The sequence below is a fragment of the Dendrobates tinctorius genome, unplaced genomic scaffold (assembly GCF_039654945.1).
Source record: "Dendrobates tinctorius isolate UK_male_01 unplaced genomic scaffold, ASM3965494v1 ptg000158l, whole genome shotgun sequence".
In the NCBI taxonomy this organism is placed as follows: Eukaryota; Metazoa; Chordata; class Amphibia; order Anura; family Dendrobatidae; genus Dendrobates; species Dendrobates tinctorius.
The window spans coordinates 4,869,910-4,887,753 of NW_027361825.1; the positions used below are offsets into that span (position 1 = coordinate 4,869,910).

The 17,844-nt window shown below is 48.7% G+C and overlaps 1 protein-coding gene and 1 long non-coding RNA gene across 4 annotated transcripts in view; one reads left to right on the plus strand and one right to left on the minus strand.

Moving 5' to 3' along the window:
• The window catches only part of DDX39B (DExD-box helicase 39B), a 28,307-nt gene extending 18,368 nt beyond the window's left edge, over positions 1 to 9,939 (minus strand). Inside the window, exons 1-6 of one of the 2 annotated variants that reach the window (XM_073548813.1) lie at positions 9,792 to 9,939; positions 3,277 to 3,503; positions 3,052 to 3,179; positions 2,774 to 2,866; positions 2,111 to 2,294; positions 1,607 to 1,725 (exon numbers count right to left, since the gene is read on the minus strand). In XM_073548813.1, the coding sequence (XP_073404914.1) occupies positions 1,607 to 1,725; positions 2,111 to 2,294; positions 2,774 to 2,866; positions 3,052 to 3,179; positions 3,277 to 3,487 (735 nt within the window). In that variant the 5' untranslated portion in view covers positions 3,488 to 3,503; positions 9,792 to 9,939. The remainder of the gene's footprint in view (positions 1 to 1,606; positions 1,726 to 2,110; positions 2,295 to 2,773; positions 2,867 to 3,051; positions 3,180 to 3,276; positions 3,504 to 9,791) is intronic. The other variant, XM_073548812.1, reaches the window with a different exon arrangement.
• Positions 9,940 to 10,133: 194 nt separating this feature from the next.
• LOC141051788 (uncharacterized) lies at positions 10,134 to 16,086 on the plus strand. 2 transcript variants are annotated; one of them, XR_012220695.1, is made up of 8 exons: positions 10,134 to 10,280; positions 11,747 to 11,776; positions 11,958 to 12,004; positions 13,030 to 13,059; positions 13,224 to 13,270; positions 13,717 to 13,752; positions 14,098 to 14,150; positions 15,087 to 16,086. It is a non-coding gene; the product is annotated as an uncharacterized lncRNA (long non-coding RNA). The 2 variants fall into 2 exon arrangements; XR_012220696.1 differs by having other exon boundaries at positions 10,148 to 10,285.
• The last annotated feature ends 1,758 nt before the right edge of the window (positions 16,087 to 17,844 follow it).

Genomic DNA, 17,844 nt, shown 5'->3' on the forward strand with positions numbered 1-17,844 from the left:
GCACTTGATAGCATGAAATGTGCAGTGAGGTGTTGCATACTGATACTGTAGAGTGGCCTTGCCAGGATACTGTAGAGTGGTTTTGCACTGGTGTGTTGCACACTGATACTGTAGTGTGGCATGGCACCTATACTGTAGCGTTGCCTTGCTCTGTTGTGTCGCACAATGATACTGTAGGGTGGCTTTGCTCTGGTGTGCTGCACACTGATATTGTAGCGTGGCACAGCACTGTAGGGTGGCTTAGCACTGGTATGTCTCACACTGATACTGTAGGGTGGCTTTGCTCTGGTGTGCTGCACACTGATATTGTGGCATGGCACGGCACTGTAGGGTGGCTTAGCACTGGTGTGTCTTACATTGACACTGTAGGGTGGCTTTGCTCTGGTGTGCTGCACACTGATATTGTAGCATGGCATGGCACTGATAATGTAGTGTTGCCTTGCTCTGTTGTGTCGCACAATGATACTGTAGGGTGGCTTTGCTCTGGTGTGCTGCACACTGATATTGTGGCGTGGCACAGCACTGTAGGGTGGCTTAGCACTGGTATGTCTCACACTGATACTGTAGGGTGGCTTTGCTCTGGTGTGCTGCCCACTGATATTGTAGCGTGGCACAGCACTGTAGGGTGGCTTAGCACTGGTATGTCTCACACTGATACTGTAGGGTGGCTTTGCTCTGGTGTGCTGCACACTGATATTGTGGCGTGGCACGGCACTGTAGGGTGGCTTAGCACTGGTGCGTCTTACACTGACACTGTAGGGTGGCTTTGCTCTGGTGTGCTGCACACTGATATTGTAGCATGGCATGGCACTGATAATGTAGTGGTGCCTTGCTCTGGTGTGTCACACAATGATACAGTAGGGTGGCTTTGCACTGGTGTGTTGCACGCTGCCACTGTAGCATGGCATGGCACTGCAGGGTGGCTTAGCACTGGTGTATCTCACACTGATACTGTAGGGTGGCTTTGCTCTGGTGTTATGCACATTGATATTGTAGTGTGGCATGGCACTGTAGTATGGCATGGCACTGATACTGTAAGGTAGCAAGGCAGAGGGGATCCACAAACTGGTAATTTAGTTTGTGAGTCTGGTGCGGCTGTGTCCTGATTGCTGTGTATCATGAGTGATCAGGAATGGCTGAATGTTTTTGGTGGCCACACCTTTGCACAATGCCACTATATTTCTGGTGTCAGAGCTGTTCTGTGTTTGCAGTTGTGTCACACAGGACTGCATGCTTCATCCCGACTAATGTAGCCCAAGTGCTGATGTCTGTGTCATACTTTTGCGGGGGTACCACACGGGGTCGTGAAACGTGAAAACGACCCGCATTGTGCCAAAAGTTGTAAGAAACGTGATGTGTGACACATTGTGTCGTGTGAAAAAAAAACAAAAAAAACTTGCTGTTGTGACACAGATGACTCTGTGATGGAGGAGAGCAGAGGCAGCTAGTTGGCTGGCTTAGGGTCACGACAGGCAGGACTGCAGCTAAACCCAGAGCCTGTGGCTTGCAGATTTTGATCAGCGACATCTCTTTGGTAGCCATGTCAAGCAGGGGCTGCTGGAAGGATGATGCAGGAGGAGGAGGAATGTGAGGAGTTGGTTATTACATCTTGCATGAACTTGCGGCAGACTGGACGGATCTCCTTGCTCAGAGTTGCGCTGAACATCATGACCTGCTTCTCATGAGGAGTCATACGGAAGATTTCTTGAACGTCTTTGCGCATGTCTATAGAGGGGAAAAAAAAAACATTTTACACAAACTTTTACTGATATCACACCAGCCGAGAAAGCTAATGTCCCTTCTGAACACACATCGCCATATGTTGGAAGCGGGGGAAGCACGCACGCTGAGGATTTAACAGTAAAACTCAAAAATACATCTCATCCTGCAAAAATGTTGATGAAAAAAAAATAATCACATTAAAAAAAAAAATGATATGGTGAGAAAATTAAAAAAAGTGCTAAAATAAAAAATGTCCCAACTCTAAAGTGGTTTGTATAGAAATGCAATAACAACCTACGGAGCAGGGGCGCAGTAGTCGTTGTAATACGCAGACGCCACAGATCTGGCAGTCAGACCCTCCATGATGATGAGACAAGCCGTCACTCACCTAACTGCTCCAACATCTTGTCACATTCGTCCAAGATAAAGTGTTTGATGTGTTTGAGATTCAGGGTCTTGCTTCTTGCCAGGGCTAGGATTCGGCCCGGGGTGCCCACCACAATATGGGGGCAGCTCTTTTTTATCATATCCTCGTCCTTCTTAATAGCAAGGCCGCCAAAGAACACTGCCACCTGGGAGGAACAAAATAATGAACAGTGATGAGAAGGAAGAGGATGAAAAAGGCGACAGCTGCTACCTACACCTGACTAGGCTAGAAAATTGGGGTTGGAAAGTCAGCGGGATTTGTTGTATGTTATGACCTAACTGGGGGTCCTGACTCAAACTAACAGATATACGGTATATTTATCCGGGTATAGGATCTGAGTTAGGACCTTATGGATTAAATCCATCCCATTCTGAGAAACTGGGGAAACCCCTATAAATAAATATATATCTTATAAGAACTACCAGGATGAAGGAACATCCAGGAAAGTATGACCCTTCTGATGACAAGACGTCCTTCAGTCTGGGATACAACAGCTGGACTAGGAGACCTGCATTATCGGTATAAATTCCTCTACGAGTCAGTCACACGTCCCATAAGGACCTCAATAAAAACATCCTAAATGTGGCAGCATGGGGGGACAATCTGTGGACAGGATGAGATTACCTTGACGGACGGCATGTATTTGGAGAATCGCTCGTACTCTTTGCTGATCTGGAAGGCCAGCTCTCTGATGTGACACATGACTAACACGGAAACCTGTAAAACAAGATGAGACCCGTGTTTGAGCACCGGAGCCATGACATAGTCACGCATTTCTCACAGCTCCCCCTTCGCGGTTTGGAAATTTCTACTGTCAGACGTCTGAACGTTGCGTTGGTGGCATGGTGCTCGATAATAAAGGTCATGAGGAGAGGATCGGGGGGATATTAGCAGACCATTACCTGTCCTGTGATCGGTTCCAGCTGCTGTAATGTGGCCAAGACAAACACTGCGGTTTTCCCCATCCCTGACTTTGCCTGGCACAGGATGTCCATGCCCAGGATGGCTTGGGGGATGCACTCGTGTTGTACTGCCGAAGGAAAAAGGAATCAGGTCAGATATGAAAAACAATGTGATCTAGTCTCACTCCCATAGACTCGGCAGCCCCAGGTCCTTCCCCCTCTCACCTTCTGACGGATGCTCGAAACCACAGTCCACGATAGCCCGAAGCAACTCGGGTTTTAGGAGAAAATCTCTGAATCCGGAGCTGTGGATGGACACGTAGGATCCCTTCATCTCCTTCTTGGGGGCAATGTCCGGAGCGTCACCCCCGGTCTGGTTGTCGACCTCGTCGTCTTCATAGTCCAGGAGTTCGTTGTCCACATCGGTTTCTGCCATGATTCTCTGAAAAGATCTGAGACACGAGGGAGCAGCGGATTACACAGGTACGGGGAGATCTCATGACCACAGGACGGATATAAGCGGGTAACAGACATAATATATGTGGAGGCCAAAATTATCACAAAATTAATATGGCCAAATAGATCAATAGTGGATCAATGATTTATATTCCCATATATATATATATATATATATATATATATATATATATATAGCCACAGGACTAAATGGGATGACTGCGCATTTGCCAGAAAAGCACAAGAAGGACAGGCAGTCAAGAAATCCATAAATAGATAATTTTATTGAAATTACATATAAATAGTGGACATGACAGTACATGGAATGGGGGGTACATAGATAGGCGTGCACAAAGTCAAAAAAGGGGGCAAGCACACCGTGTGCACTAGGGTGACCGGATCTCATATGGGGGGGAAAAAAATGTCAGAATCTTGTTCGTCTGGACCCCACAAAACGATTCCCCTTTCCAGATATTGATAGAGCCAAAATTTGAGCTCGATCAAACGACGTTAACCCGTGCCGCTCGTCGCTCAAAGTTTGAAAAAATCCAAATTGAGGTATTTTAAGATTTAGGTATTTTGCATAGTCTGTTAGACTATAAAGAATGTGACAACAACATTGCAGAAATAGCCCTGACCAAATTTTCGAACCATTTGTGGTATTTGAATGCAGAGTTGGTGGGATTATCGTTTTTTGATCCCACCATTACAGACAATGAAAAGTTGTTAATGGCTAATAAATTGCTCAGTAGCACAGATGAACCATCAGAGCACGCTAACCTACATGAGTTGATAATTTTACATAGTTAATCTATTCTAGAGCTTTTGTTAAAGTAGTTTTTGAAACGTCAGAATGTAATGCTCGGCATTTGCTTACAACTTGCAGGACATATTGCTTTTGTTCTTCATCTTTTGTCAGAAGGTCGTTAAAGTCGGTTACTTCCTACCTCTTTTAATTTTTCTTTCCTAACTTTTGGATTTACAACCCTAGCGTGCTCTGATGGTTCATCTGTGCTACTGAGCAATTTATTAGCCATTAACAACTTTTCATTGTGTGTAATGGTGGGATCAAAAAACGATAATCCCACCAACTCTGCATTCAAATACCACAAATGGTTCGAAAATTTGGTCAGGGCTATTTCTGCAATGTTGTTGTCACATTCTTTATAGTCTAACAGACTATGCAAAATACCTAAATCTTAAAAAACCTCAATTTGGATTTTTTCAAACTTTGAGCGACGAGCGGCACGGGTTAACGTCGTTTGATCGAGCTCAAATTTTGGCTATCTCAATATCTGGAAAGGGGAATCGTTTTGTGGGGTCCAGACGGACAAAATTCCGACATCGATTTTTTGCGGTCACCCTAGTGTACACAGCGCCAGGAAAAATTAATAAATATTCAATGTAATGGCTATATACCCTTAATATAGGGTCAGGAGAACATGCTGTAAGTACATTTTGTGCATAAGCGTATAGAAGGTCTCATAGCAAGTGCTACTACATATGATAAAATTACCATACTTCCCTGACATAATAGGAAGGGACCAGTACAAAGCTAGTGCTCAGAATAAATGCAATACTAAGTCAAACATCACTAAATCAGCATAATTACCTGGGAGCAGTAAGAGCGGTGAGATTGGCCCTGTCCCCGACGCGCATTCCGGAGCCGCAGCTCCTTCATCAGGGGGCGTGGTAGATGGATGCTACCACCAGGTTTAAATAGTGCGCCCACCGGAAGTCACAAAGGCGCGCGAGCTGCCCATCATTCATCGGCCGAGTCACTACTGCGGCGTCGCCGGAAACACGCGGGCCCACGTGATCAGGCGTTGCTAGGCAGTAGGAGTCAACTATCTGGCCGACAGGCAGCGCGCATGCGCTTTGGCCATTACATGTGAAAACCGCCATCTTAAAAAGGGGCAAATTGCAGGGACAAATTTACATAAGGATCAGCTCCTGCACTTGTCCCACATCCCATCCGAAAGGTCAGGATCTTAACCACAGCACGTCTCAAGGATGGTGCAGCAAAAGACATGCCCCACTCAGAAAAAAAGCCCTTTGGCAAAGCTGCAACCATAATGATATCTCCGTGCTCCTGACCTGTAACGGCCCCGTAACCTCATCCACATCTGTGTTCTCTCAGCCTCTGTATGACCGACATCCAGTGTCTAGAACTGTGTAAGAAAGTGCAGTGGACGACTCTTTCCTATAGAGGGGGCCACAGCAAAGACTGGGACTCCACACGGCAAAGGTTTCTTTACAGCAGCGGGTGCCTGTGATGGTCGGATTCCTCAGCATCCATCCTGATAGTGTCCGCCTAATGAGCTTATGTGCCCGACATTGGCCAACAACTGAGCCAAAGATCTACAGCTCGGCACACAAACATTAAGACCCTCACAAAGCTCCTTCCATGGGAAACTAAAAACCCTATGGCTCACTTTTGAGACAAAAAAAAAACATTTTTTTTTTTAACCTGCTCTGCATGTGACACCTAGTCCTGTAGTGATGATCTCCTGCTGACAAAACACTGATTGTACTGAAACTACAACAAGCAGCCCAGTGACACATTGCTGGAATCAGGATCTCTGCCCCCACATACTGCTACTCTCAGATTACATAACAGAAATCTGCTGACAGATTCCCTTGAAGTAGTGGGAGCTCCAGTCGCTAGAACATGTACTAATAACTTCAACCCCCCCACCCCGCCATTAGGACCGTCGCTCCATTCATTCCCTATGGGGCTGCCTGAAATAACACAGTGTTCCCATAGGTGTGAATGGGGAGAAGGTCAGACACGATGCTCCATCCTAAAGGGGGTGACAGTGCTCCTTTCTGCAGATGGTCTGGACCCCCAACAATCTATTCGTTACCCCCTATCCCGAGGCAAATCGGTGCAGACCCTGACAATCTGTTACCCCTTATCCTGAGGCAGATCAGTGAAGACCCTGACAATCTGTTACCCCCTATCCCGAGGCATATCTCAACAATCTGTTACCCCTTATCCTGAGGCAGATCGGTACAGACCCCAGATAATCTGTTACCCCTTATCCTGAGGCAGATCGGTACAGACCCCAGATAATCTGTTACCCCTTATCCTGAGGCAGATCGGTGCGGACCCTGACAATCTGTTACCCCTTATCCTGAGGCAGATCGGTGCGGACCCCGGATAATCTGTTACCCCTTATCCTGAGGCAGATCGGTACAGACCCCAGATAATCTGTTACCCCTTATCCTGAGGCAGATCGGTGCGGACCCTGACAATCTGTTACCCCTTATCCTGAGGCAGATCGGTGCGGACCCCGGATAATCTGTTACCCCTTATCCTGAGGCAAATCAGTACAGACCCCAGATAATCTGTTAGCCCTTATCCTGAGGCAGATCGGTACAGACCCCAGATAATCTGTTACCCCTTATCCTGAGGCAGATCAGTACAGACCCCAGATAATCTGTTAGCCCTTATCCTGAGGCAGATCGGTACAGACCCCAGATAATCTTTTACCCCTTATCCTGAGGCAGATCGGTACAGACCCCAGATAATCTGTTACCCCTTGTCCTGAGGCAGGTCGGTGCGGACACTTGACAATCTGTTACCCCTTATCCTGAGGCAGATCGGTGCGGACCCCAGATAATCTGTTACCCCTTATCCTGAGGCAGATCAGTACAGACCCCAGATAATCTGTTAGCCCTTATCCTGAGGCAGATCGGTACAGACCCCAGATAATCTGTTACCCCTTATCCTGAGGCAGATCGGTACAGACCCCAGATAATCTGTTACCCCTTATCCTGAGGCAGATCGGTACAGACCCCAGATAATCTGTTACCCCTTATCCTGAGGCAGATCGGTACAGACCCCAGATAATCTGTTACCCCTTATCCTGAGGCAGATCGGTACAGACCCCAGATAATCTTTTAACCCTTATCCTGAGGCAGATCGGTACAGACCCCAGATAATCTGTTACCCCTTATCCTGAGGCAGATCGGTACAAACCCCAGATAATCTGTTAACCCCTTATCCTGAGGCAGATCGGTGCGGACCCCAGATAATCTGTTACCCCTTATCCTGAGGCAGGTCGGTACAGACCCCAGATAATCTTTTACCCCTTATCCTGAGGCAGATCGGTACAGACCCCAGATAATCTGTTACCCCTTATCCTGAGGCAGATCGGTACAGACCCCAGATAATCTGTTACCCCTTATCCTGAGGCAGATCGGTACAGACCCCAGATAATCTTTTACCCCTTATCCTGAGGCAGATCAGTACAGACCCCAGATAATCTGTTACCCCTTATCCTGAGGCAGATCGGTACAGACCCCAGATAATCTGTTACCCCTTATCCTGAGGCAGATCGGTACAGACCCCAGATAATCTGTTAACCCTTATCCTGAGGCAGATCGGTACAGACCCCAGATAATCTGTTACCCCTTATCCTGAGGCAGATCGGTACAAACCCCAGATAATCTGTTAACCCCTTATCCTGAGGCAGATCGGTGCGGACCCCAGAAAATCTGTTACCCCTTATCCTGAGGCAGATCGGTACAGACTCCAGATAATCTGTTACCCCTTATCCTGAGGCAGATCGGTGCGGACCCCAGATAATGTTACCCCTTATCCTGAGGCAGATCGGTACAGACCCCAGATAATCTGTTACCCCTTATCCTGAGGCAGATCGGTACAAACCCCAGATAATCTGTTAACCCCTTATCCTGAGGCAGATCGGTGCGGACCCCAGATAATCTGTTACCCCTTATCCTGAGGCAGATCGGTACAGACTCCAGATAATCTGTTACCCCTTATCCTGAGGCAGATAGGTACAGACCCCGGATAATCTGTTACCCCTTATCCTGAGGCAAATCGGTACAGACCCCAGATAATCTGTTACCCCTTATCCTGAGGCAGATCGGTGCGGACCCCAGATAATCTGTTAGCCCTTATCCTGAGGCAGATCGGTACAGACCCCAGATAATCTGTTACCCTTTATCCTGAGGCAGATCGGTACAGACTGTTACCCCTTATCCTGAGGCAGATCGGTACAGACCCCAGATAATCTGTTAGCCCTTATCCTGAGGCAGATCGGTGCGGACCCCAGATAATCTGTTAGCCCTTATCCTGAGGCAGATCGGTACAGACCCCAGATAATCTGTTACCCCTTATCCTGAGGCAGATCGGTACAGACCCCAGATAATCTGTTACCCCTTATCCTGAGGCAGATAGGTACAGACCCCAGATAATCTGTTACCCCTTATCCTGAGGCAGATCGGTGCGGACCCCAGATAATGTTACCCCTTATCCTGAGGCAGATCGGTGCGGACACCTGACAATCTGTTACCCCTTATCCTGAGGCAGATCGGTACAGACCCCAGATAATCTGTTACCCCTTATCCTGAGGCAGATCGGTACAGACCCCAGATAATCTGTTAGCCCTTATCCTGAGGCAGATCGGTGCGGACACCTGACAAGCTGTTACCCCTTATCCTGAGGCAGATCGGTGCGGACCCCAGATAATCTGTTACCCCTTATCCTGAGGCAGATCGGTGCAGACCCCAGATAATCTGTTACCCCTTATCCTGAGGCAGATCGGTGCGGACCCCAGATAATCTGTTACCCCTTATCCTGAGGCAGATCGGTGCGGACCCCAGATAATCTGTTACCCCTTATCCTGAGGCAGATCGGTGCGGACCCCAGATAATGTTACCCCTTATCCTGAGGCAGATCGGTGCGGACACCTGACATTCTGTTACCCCTTATCCTGAGGCAGATCGGTGCGGACCCCTGGAAATCTGTTACCCCTTATCCTGAGGCAGATCGGTGCTGACAATCTGTTACCCCTGATCCCGAAGAAGATCAGTGCAGACCCTGACAATTTGTTACCCTTATCCTATGGCTGATTGGTACGGACCCACGAAGTCTGTTACCCCTTATCTGCAGGCAGATAGCTGTGGACCACTGGCAATCTGCTACCCCCCAGCACTTATCTCTGAGGCCCCCTTTAATGATTCCATATGGTGACAAATGTCATTCAGGACTTTTTTTTCCCACATAAAGGTGTTGTAAAAGGGGTCCTCTGGCGCTGCGTCCACCCATCGCCCCCTAAGCTTTTGAGGTAACAGGTCTTGGGTAAGGGGGGGGGGGGTTTCTCCAGAGATTTCTGTAATAATATATAGATATATACACACACATCGACCGCTGGGGAACTACAAGTCCCAACCAGCCCTGCATATACTGGAAGTGTAGTGACAGGAGATGCGGCAGACATGACGGCACAGACCAGGAGCCGCATCCCGCTTACCTCAACCGTTATTCCTTGTTCTCCCAAGGCGCCGCCAACAACAGAGAATCTACTTCCGGTGAAAAGAGCCACCTGGTTGGCAAATTTCCTATATAGAAACGAAAGCCATTATTAACGTATCTGCCAACCAAGGCTGCCCTTCTCAGTGCCTGATCACAATATATGCGGGGGATGGACTGCGCTGAGCTCTCCCTCACAGCAGATCCCTGACTTTCCTACAGCTCTGAGTTTCTCGCAATCTCATCTTTTTTTGTTCAAAATGACAGGTCTTTTTCATTTAGAAACAGGCGGGTATAATTTAGAAACAGGCGGGTATTGAACAGCTTGAAACCAGTCTGAAGGGGTCCTTAGGGGCAATATAAGATGCTCGCGCCGCATTGCGGGTTCTTTTCGCGCGAAGTCCTGTAACATGGTTGGTGGCAAGGTCTGTGGTGAATCGGCTGATCTGCGGTATCAGAGCGATATCGGTGCCATCCTGCAGAGCATGGGGTGAGGTATATATTCTCTCTGTATCGGGGGCCGCGTCCTGTCTGCAGAGGGGTTTATTTGTCTGGTTTTATGTTACTTGGCAGTCACGTGAGACACTACCAGGGTCATCTGCTTTCCCCCCCTCTTATAACTGAATGGAACGTGCCTAGCCCTAGCTGTACTGATTGTGATTGGCTTGGTGGCACCATGTGACTATTGAGTGTACCACTTTTCTTGCCCACAGGGATGTGCTTTTATTTTTGTAGATTCATTTTTGCTAATACTTAGGCAGGTGACACCATGGTGTGGCCCTGCTGCTGGCTCCTGGCTCTTGTGTGCAGGCTTGGACTGGCCCACGGGACAACAGGAGTCCTCCGGTGGGCCTCTGCAAGAGTGGAATACCACCTGTTTACATGAGCAGTAACTGGCACAGTATACTCTAATCACTATGTACAGACAGAGGCAGCATCTTTTTCATGTACCAATCTACTCAACTCATTGTTATATAAACTTGTGACTGAGGGTAATGTGACTTTTGCTTTATGATTAAAAGGAGGGTCCTGGAGTTGGCTGCTGGTGGGCCCGTAGCACCTCAGTCTGACACGGTGTGTGGCCCTGCCGCTGTCTTTTTCTAGCGTGTGTGGCCCTACCGCCATCTTTTTCTAGTGTGTGGCTCTACCGCTGTCTTTCTCGTGTGTGTGTGGCCCTACCGCCATCTTTTTCTAGTGTGTGTGTGTGTGTGGCCCTACCGCCATCTTTTTCTAGTGTGTGGCCCTACCGCCATCTTTTTCTAGTGTGTGGCCCTACCGCCATCTTTTTCTAGTGTGTGTGTGTGGCCCTACCGCCATCTTTTTCTAGTGTGTGTGTGGCCCTACCGCCATCTTTTTCTAGTGTGTGTGTGTGGCCCTACCGCCATCTTTTTCTAGTGTGTGTGTGTGGCCCTACCGCCATCTTTTTCTAGTGTGTGTGTGTGGCCCTACCGCCATCTTTTTCTAGTGTGTGTGTGGCCCTACCGCCATCTTTTTCTAGTGTGTGTGTGTGGCCCTACCGCCATCTTTTTCTAGTGTGTGTGTGTGGCCCTACCGCCATCTTTTACTAGTGTGTGTGTGTGGCCCTACCGCCATCTTTTACTAGTGTGTGTGTGTGTGTGTGTGTGTGGCCCTACCGCCATCTTTTTCTAGTGTGTGTGTGTGGCCCTACCGCCATCTTTTACTAGTGTGTGTGTGTGTGGCCCTACCGCCATCTTTTACTAGTGTGGCTCTACTGCCATCTTTTTCTAATGTGTGTGGCCTTGCCGCCGTCTTTATCGTGTGTGGCCCTGCCGCTGTCTTTATCGTGTGTGGCCCTGCCGCTGTCTTTCTCTAGTGTGTGTTGCCCTGCTGTCGTTCTCTATTGTGTGTGGTGCTGTCTTTGTAGAGTTGGGGGCCTGGTACCATCTCTGTAGGGTTGGTCTCAGTCTCTGGTTTATGCTGTGCTTTATCTTGCAGGTCGTGCTCCCGGGCCAAGCTCCTAACATGGTAAGGTGCCGATTCTCCTCCATGGCTCCCATCATCCCCCACCTTTGGTCCTTACATGATGATCTCATTCTGTCTGACTCGTCTTGTGATGTCAATTCCGCAGCGTTCTGACGACCGCTCTCCTCTGCGGACCCTCTGCTCTCGGTTTTCCCAACGCTTATCTATTCTCTTCCTTCCATAGCTGCAGTGAGTGAGGCCAGACTTTGCAGGGCTGTGGATGAGCTGAAGGTGAGCATTGAAAAGTGCTGCTATCATCTGCTGTGCTAGGGGGTGCTGTCTCCAATACTGACGGGGTGAAGGTCCCCCATGGTTTGAGTGCATGTGATGACAACGTGACTAGAGTCTCTGACATCTCATGAAGTCACAGTAAACGCTCTGATGCACTCAATACCTCGCCTATAGAGACACTGTAGTGTAATGTGCCACTGATTGCCTTATAGCACTAGCTCTGTGAAAACTGCTGCCACCTTTTCTGGTAAATCATTGTGCCCCATGATGGTAATGGTGACAGTCAGGGGTCTGCTGGAGCTGGACAGCTTTCAACATCATATTATTCATAAAAAGGAACACCTGGTTGGCAAATCAAATTCTTTATGAAATGGCAAAGACCTTAAAAGTGTCTGCCCTCTAGTGCCTGATCCACAGGTGTCTGTGCTGAACTGGTTGTGACTGTCCTTTAGGTCTCTGGGTCCAGCAATATTTTTACTGGTGAAAATGTCCAGACTGGTTTTGTTTGCAATGAGGTGACATTCAGGTAGCTTGAAGCTAGTCTGGATGGGGGACACTTTCAGCGCTGTTATAAGGAGCTGTCTCTACATTGCGGGAACTTTCTGGTGTGTGGAAAACCCTAAAAGATGGCGGATGGCAAGTGTTGTGGAAATGCAGATTGACTGGGTTCTGCCATGCTGCAGTATGTGGGGGAGGTATACATATCTGTGTGGTGGGCTTTTAATAGAATGGATCAGTCTCCTAAATGATCTGGAGCGCAGTGATGGAAGCCTGGTTAGTAGTTAGATGGCAGTACTGTGGTCTTCCTTGTAACTGGTGCATGCCATCCATCAGCTCTTTGGCTTGTGGTTGGTTTGACAGTATTGTGACTGCATCTGTACTGTTTTGGGCTTTGTGTAGAGTTGCATTCAACTCAATGCTGATACTTAAGCAGTGCTGGCAGATGACACAATGGGGGGGTCCTGGCGTCCTATCTCTCGTTAGGGTCTCTCAGCCCCTGGTTTATGTTGTGCTTTATCTTGCAGGTCGTGCTCCTGGGCTGAGCTCTTGATATGGTAAGCTGATGGTTCTCCTCCATGACTCCCATTATTCCCCCTGTGGTCCTTACATGATCTCATTCTGTGTGACTTGTCTTTTGATGCCAATTCTGCAGTGTTCTGACTGCTCTCCTGAGGCCCCTCTGCTTTCCCGACACTGATCTATTCTCTTCCTTCCATAGCTGTGGTGAATGAGGCCAGACTATGCAGGGCTGTGGATGAACTGAAGGTGAGTAGTGGAAAGTGTTGCTGTCATGGGCTGGGCTTGGTGGATATGGTCTGCAGGACCGACTGGGTGAGCGTCCCTCATGTGATGTCTGTGTGCATATGATGACACCGTGACTAGAGTCTCTGATATCTCATGAAGTCACAGTAAACGCTCTGATGCACTCAATACCTTGCCTGTAGCAGTGCCATCAGCCGCTGGAGTGATATGTGCCACTTGTCTGTTAGTGCTGGATAGTGGATGTTGCCCCTTTTTATTGGAAGTCATTGGGTGCAGTTATGGGTTTGGGAGTGCTGTGGTAATCAGTGGTGTGGGGATCCAAAGTAGTCAGTTGGTAGTTTAGATTTGCTGGTCATGACAACTTCTGGGGGTTGTAGTCTTATAGCTAGGGGGTCACATGTCTTGTTATATTTCAGACTTTAATTTATTAACACTGTTCTGTCTTCTAGGTTAATCATGACTATTCCAGAGTTGCAGAGATGAAGGTAGGAGACTTTGTCCCCTGAACCCATCTGCTGACATGTCTGGCCCCAGCTTTACAATGGAGTGTGAATGATGACACTAAGACTAGTCTCTGATTGGTCTGATGCTGTAGTAAACGCTCTGACGCACTCTTAATAGGATGCCAGAGGCTTCGAGTTGTACTTTCAGCAATGGTCTTGAAAGCTTCCAGTAGACTTAATACTTTGGTCCTGAGTCTCCTTTGAAAGAACTGCAGTGAATGCTGTCTGGGGGTCTGTGGCAGACCCTGAAGCACATGCCTTTACTTAGAGAACTGGTTGTAATGTCCTGTCATATTCATTATGATGTGATCTGGATTTTGTCTGCAGATGCAGCATGATGGTGTCTTGCGAAGAAGACTGCTCAAATCTCAATACTGGATGTAAGTCTGTATATAATAGGGGGTGGATGTGAACTGGTACTATGTCTTGGTAAACAATCTAATGTTTGGATGCCTGTAAGACCACATCTTCTGATGCCCCCAAACTGCTTGGCCAAACATTCATGTGGATAACATGGTGAAAGGAAATAAAGCTGCTGGTGTCCTGGGCAGTTACCACTAGTGGTGTCCATGAGAATTTGCATAAGCTTCCCTGGATGTCTCTTAAGGTACTGTCACACTAAGCGATATTGCTATAACTTGTGACGTTATAGCAATATCACTGTGTGATACTTGCCTACAACCCGCTGCTTATCGCTGATCGCGTGAACAGGCTGGACTGTTTCTCATCGTCAGCTTCCTGCGGCGCTTCTGCTGTGACGACGAGCGACGCGTGGAGCCAGGCGGGAGGACGCAGGATCGCCTTGTGTGACAGGTAAGTAGCGACCCCTGTCCCCAGCAATGTCGCTGGTGAGATCTGCCTGTGTGGCAGCTCACTAGCGACCACTTAGCGATGCACCAGCGATCCTGACCATGTCATATCGCTGGTCGGGATCGCTAAGTGTGACAGTACCTTTACTTTACACCATGGACTTAAAGGTTGAAGCATGCATATAGGGGCAGTAAATGATGCAAATAATATCTGCCATCACCCCCCCCCCCCCTTAAATGTTAAGACAATCACTTGGTCATTGGCAAACTTGGGGATTGGTGGCTCAAACAATATCCAGAACGAATGATTTGGTTCCTACATGTGTTTGTGTATCTACTTATTATTCCCCTCTCTACACAGGTGCTATGTCCCCATCACTGACAGTTGAAGCAGAATTGGTCACAAGTCTGTAGACTAAAATTCTGCAATAAATGAGTCATTACTGTTAAATGAGTCTTATTAATGTGTCTATAAATCACTGAATGTCTCCAATTCTGTTCTTTCAGGAAGGTCCCCCGGGGTTGAGACAGGAAACCGGTTTTGTCCCGTCCCCCCCCTTCCTCAGGCTAACATAGGTTAGCGAAGGTTTGTGAAGGGCTGCAGCCTAGAACAGATGCAAAGTTACCGCTGGTCATAAATCTATACGTATTTCACTCCATGCAGCCTTAAAAATATATGGATCCATGTGCAAAGAGGGATATTACAAATATATCCCTATATGACATAATTAAAGTCTAGAAACCTCACCTAAGTATTGGATGACCTCAGGTGTGCAAAAGGAGTCAGCTCACCTTTACTAGAAGACACAATGCAAGGAAACCTGCAGTCTATGAACCATGGTTGACTATGGCAACATCCTTTTCTGTGGCCTCCCTGCTAACACCTGTGCACCTCTCCAATCCATCTTCAACTCTGCAGCCTGACTAATCTCTCTCCTCCACTTCTCCCCTCTGCAAATTTCTTCACTGGCTCCCATTCCCTCAGCGCATCCAATTCAAATTACTAATACTGACCTACAAGGCCATCTACAACCTGTCTCCTCCATACATCTCTGAACTAATCTCCCAATACCTTCCCTCATGTAATCTCTGATCCTCCCAAGACCACCTTCTCTCCTCCACGCTTATTTGCTCCTCACCCAACCGCCTCCAAGACTTCTCCTGAATAGCTGCCATTCTCTGGAATTCCCTGCCCCAACAGGTCCAGCTATCAACCACACTTGGATCCTTCAGATGGAACCTGAAAACCCACCTCTTCAGGAAAGCTTGCAGCCTGCAATGATCCCCGCTACCTCCTCACCATCACTGGAGCTGCTGCAACCCCCCAACCTACTGTCTCCTTCCCCACCATCCTGTAGCATGTAAGGGCAGGGTCCTCTCTCCCCTCTCAGTCTGTCATTGTTAGTTTGTTTACTGTAAGTGATATCTGTAATTTGTATGTAACCCCTTATGTACAGCACCATGGAACCAATGGTGCTATTTAAAAAATAAACCATGTGTAAGAAAATCCAGTGTGGTTGTCTGAAACAATTTAGAAATCTCTATTTGCAACCCTTAAGTCACAATAGTGTGCATGGGAATAAAAAAAATGTGAAATAAGTAAAGTGTACCTCTTCTCTGCACTAACAAGTGCCCATGCATGCTATAGGTTCCCTGAAGAAACTGATTTGGTGAAATGTGTTGGGACGCACAGGGATAGGGCCGAGCCTCCATTGTAAGGGTCAGACGTGGACTACCCTTGTCAGAGCAGGAGTCTTGGGGTTCAGGCTAGGCCAACTGATCCCCCTTATCTGTGATGGCTGCCTGCACTACTTATGGGTGCGACTGCTCCATTTTTATAATCTGTTGTTTTTGGCTGGCTTTTAAGCCCAATTATGTCTGTATAAGGCTGGTTTCACATAAGCCCCGCCCCATCCGGGATCACCGCCTACTATCGCATTTGCACGCATGCGATCGGTGCACCCTATCTTTAGCATAGGGTGCGCAGATCATGCGCTGCCAATGTGAAAGTAGCATGCTGCGCAGTTTTGATGGTGCGCTGTGCGTGCCGAAATGCAACATGTTGCATTTCGGGGCGCACCGTCAAAAGTGCGCAGCACGCTACTTTCACATTGGCAGCGCATGATCTGCGCACCCTATGCTAAAGATAGGGTGCACCGATCGCATGCGTGCAAATGCGATAGTAGGCGGTGATCCCGGATGAGGGGGGCGGGGCTTACCAACGCAGTGTGCAGCGTTGTTTCAACACTAATGTGAAACCAGCCTTACCCCTTCTGCACTCATACAACTACTTGTGAGAGGTTCCACTAGGGTTATATTGGAATTTGATTTACCCTGGGTTTTTGACAGTCTGTTATCCTAAGTTTATCGGTCGTCCATGACAGCACCACCTGAGATAGGGGATCCGCCCTTCAGGAACAGGAAACCTACAGATACAAAAGGGTGGCACCTCTCCCACGCATCAGTTGGTTTCCTGTTCCTAGAGGACGGGACTTCCTTCTGATCGTCCATCATGGAGTCGCCGAGGGTTTCCCAGGCCGGCTGACCGACCCAGGTAGCGAGGGGGTCTCCTACCTCGGGCAAGCTCGGGTCCTTGGAAGCACCACGGTGGGGCCGGGTAGGTCTCCACGACTGTGGTGAGAGCAGGTGGAGCCAGGGGTTCGGTGGACAGCCGCCTCCATATTGCCGCACCAGGAGGTATGTATGTCCCGGGCCCCTCCTGGTGCGCTCTCCCCGGGGTCCGATCTCTCTTCCGGGCCGGTGGCGCCCGGTCGGTGGGCGCAGGCGGCGCGTGTGGGGGCTCTGGCCTGAGCCGGGGGCGCCGTGCCGGCTCCTGCGCGTCCCCGCAGGCCTCAGATGGGAGGGGGCCGGGGACGCCGAAACCGGAAGTCGGGTGCCGGCTTCTGGCACGCGCCGTGTGTGCACGGCGGTACTGGGCGGGGGGGGATGACCGGAGCTTGCGGGGGGAGGGTCCCAGGTGGGAGGTGTGCGCCAGAACCCTGCTGACCCGGATAAGGAGGCCTTAAATGGCATGGCCAGCAGAAGAAGAAACTGACGGGCGAACAAAGCCACAGAAGTTCCTCCAGGCTAAAGGACCCTCCTGCCTCCCTCCATGATCCGGTACCTGTCTCATCTGCATGGGTAAGAGATCTCTGTGAATGTACCCTGATGCAGTGTCCCCTTATGTTTTTTTCGCAGGGTAGGAAAGCTATGGGAAAACAGAAGCACAGGGAATGTGCCCTCTGTAGTTGCCCCTTTCCGGACA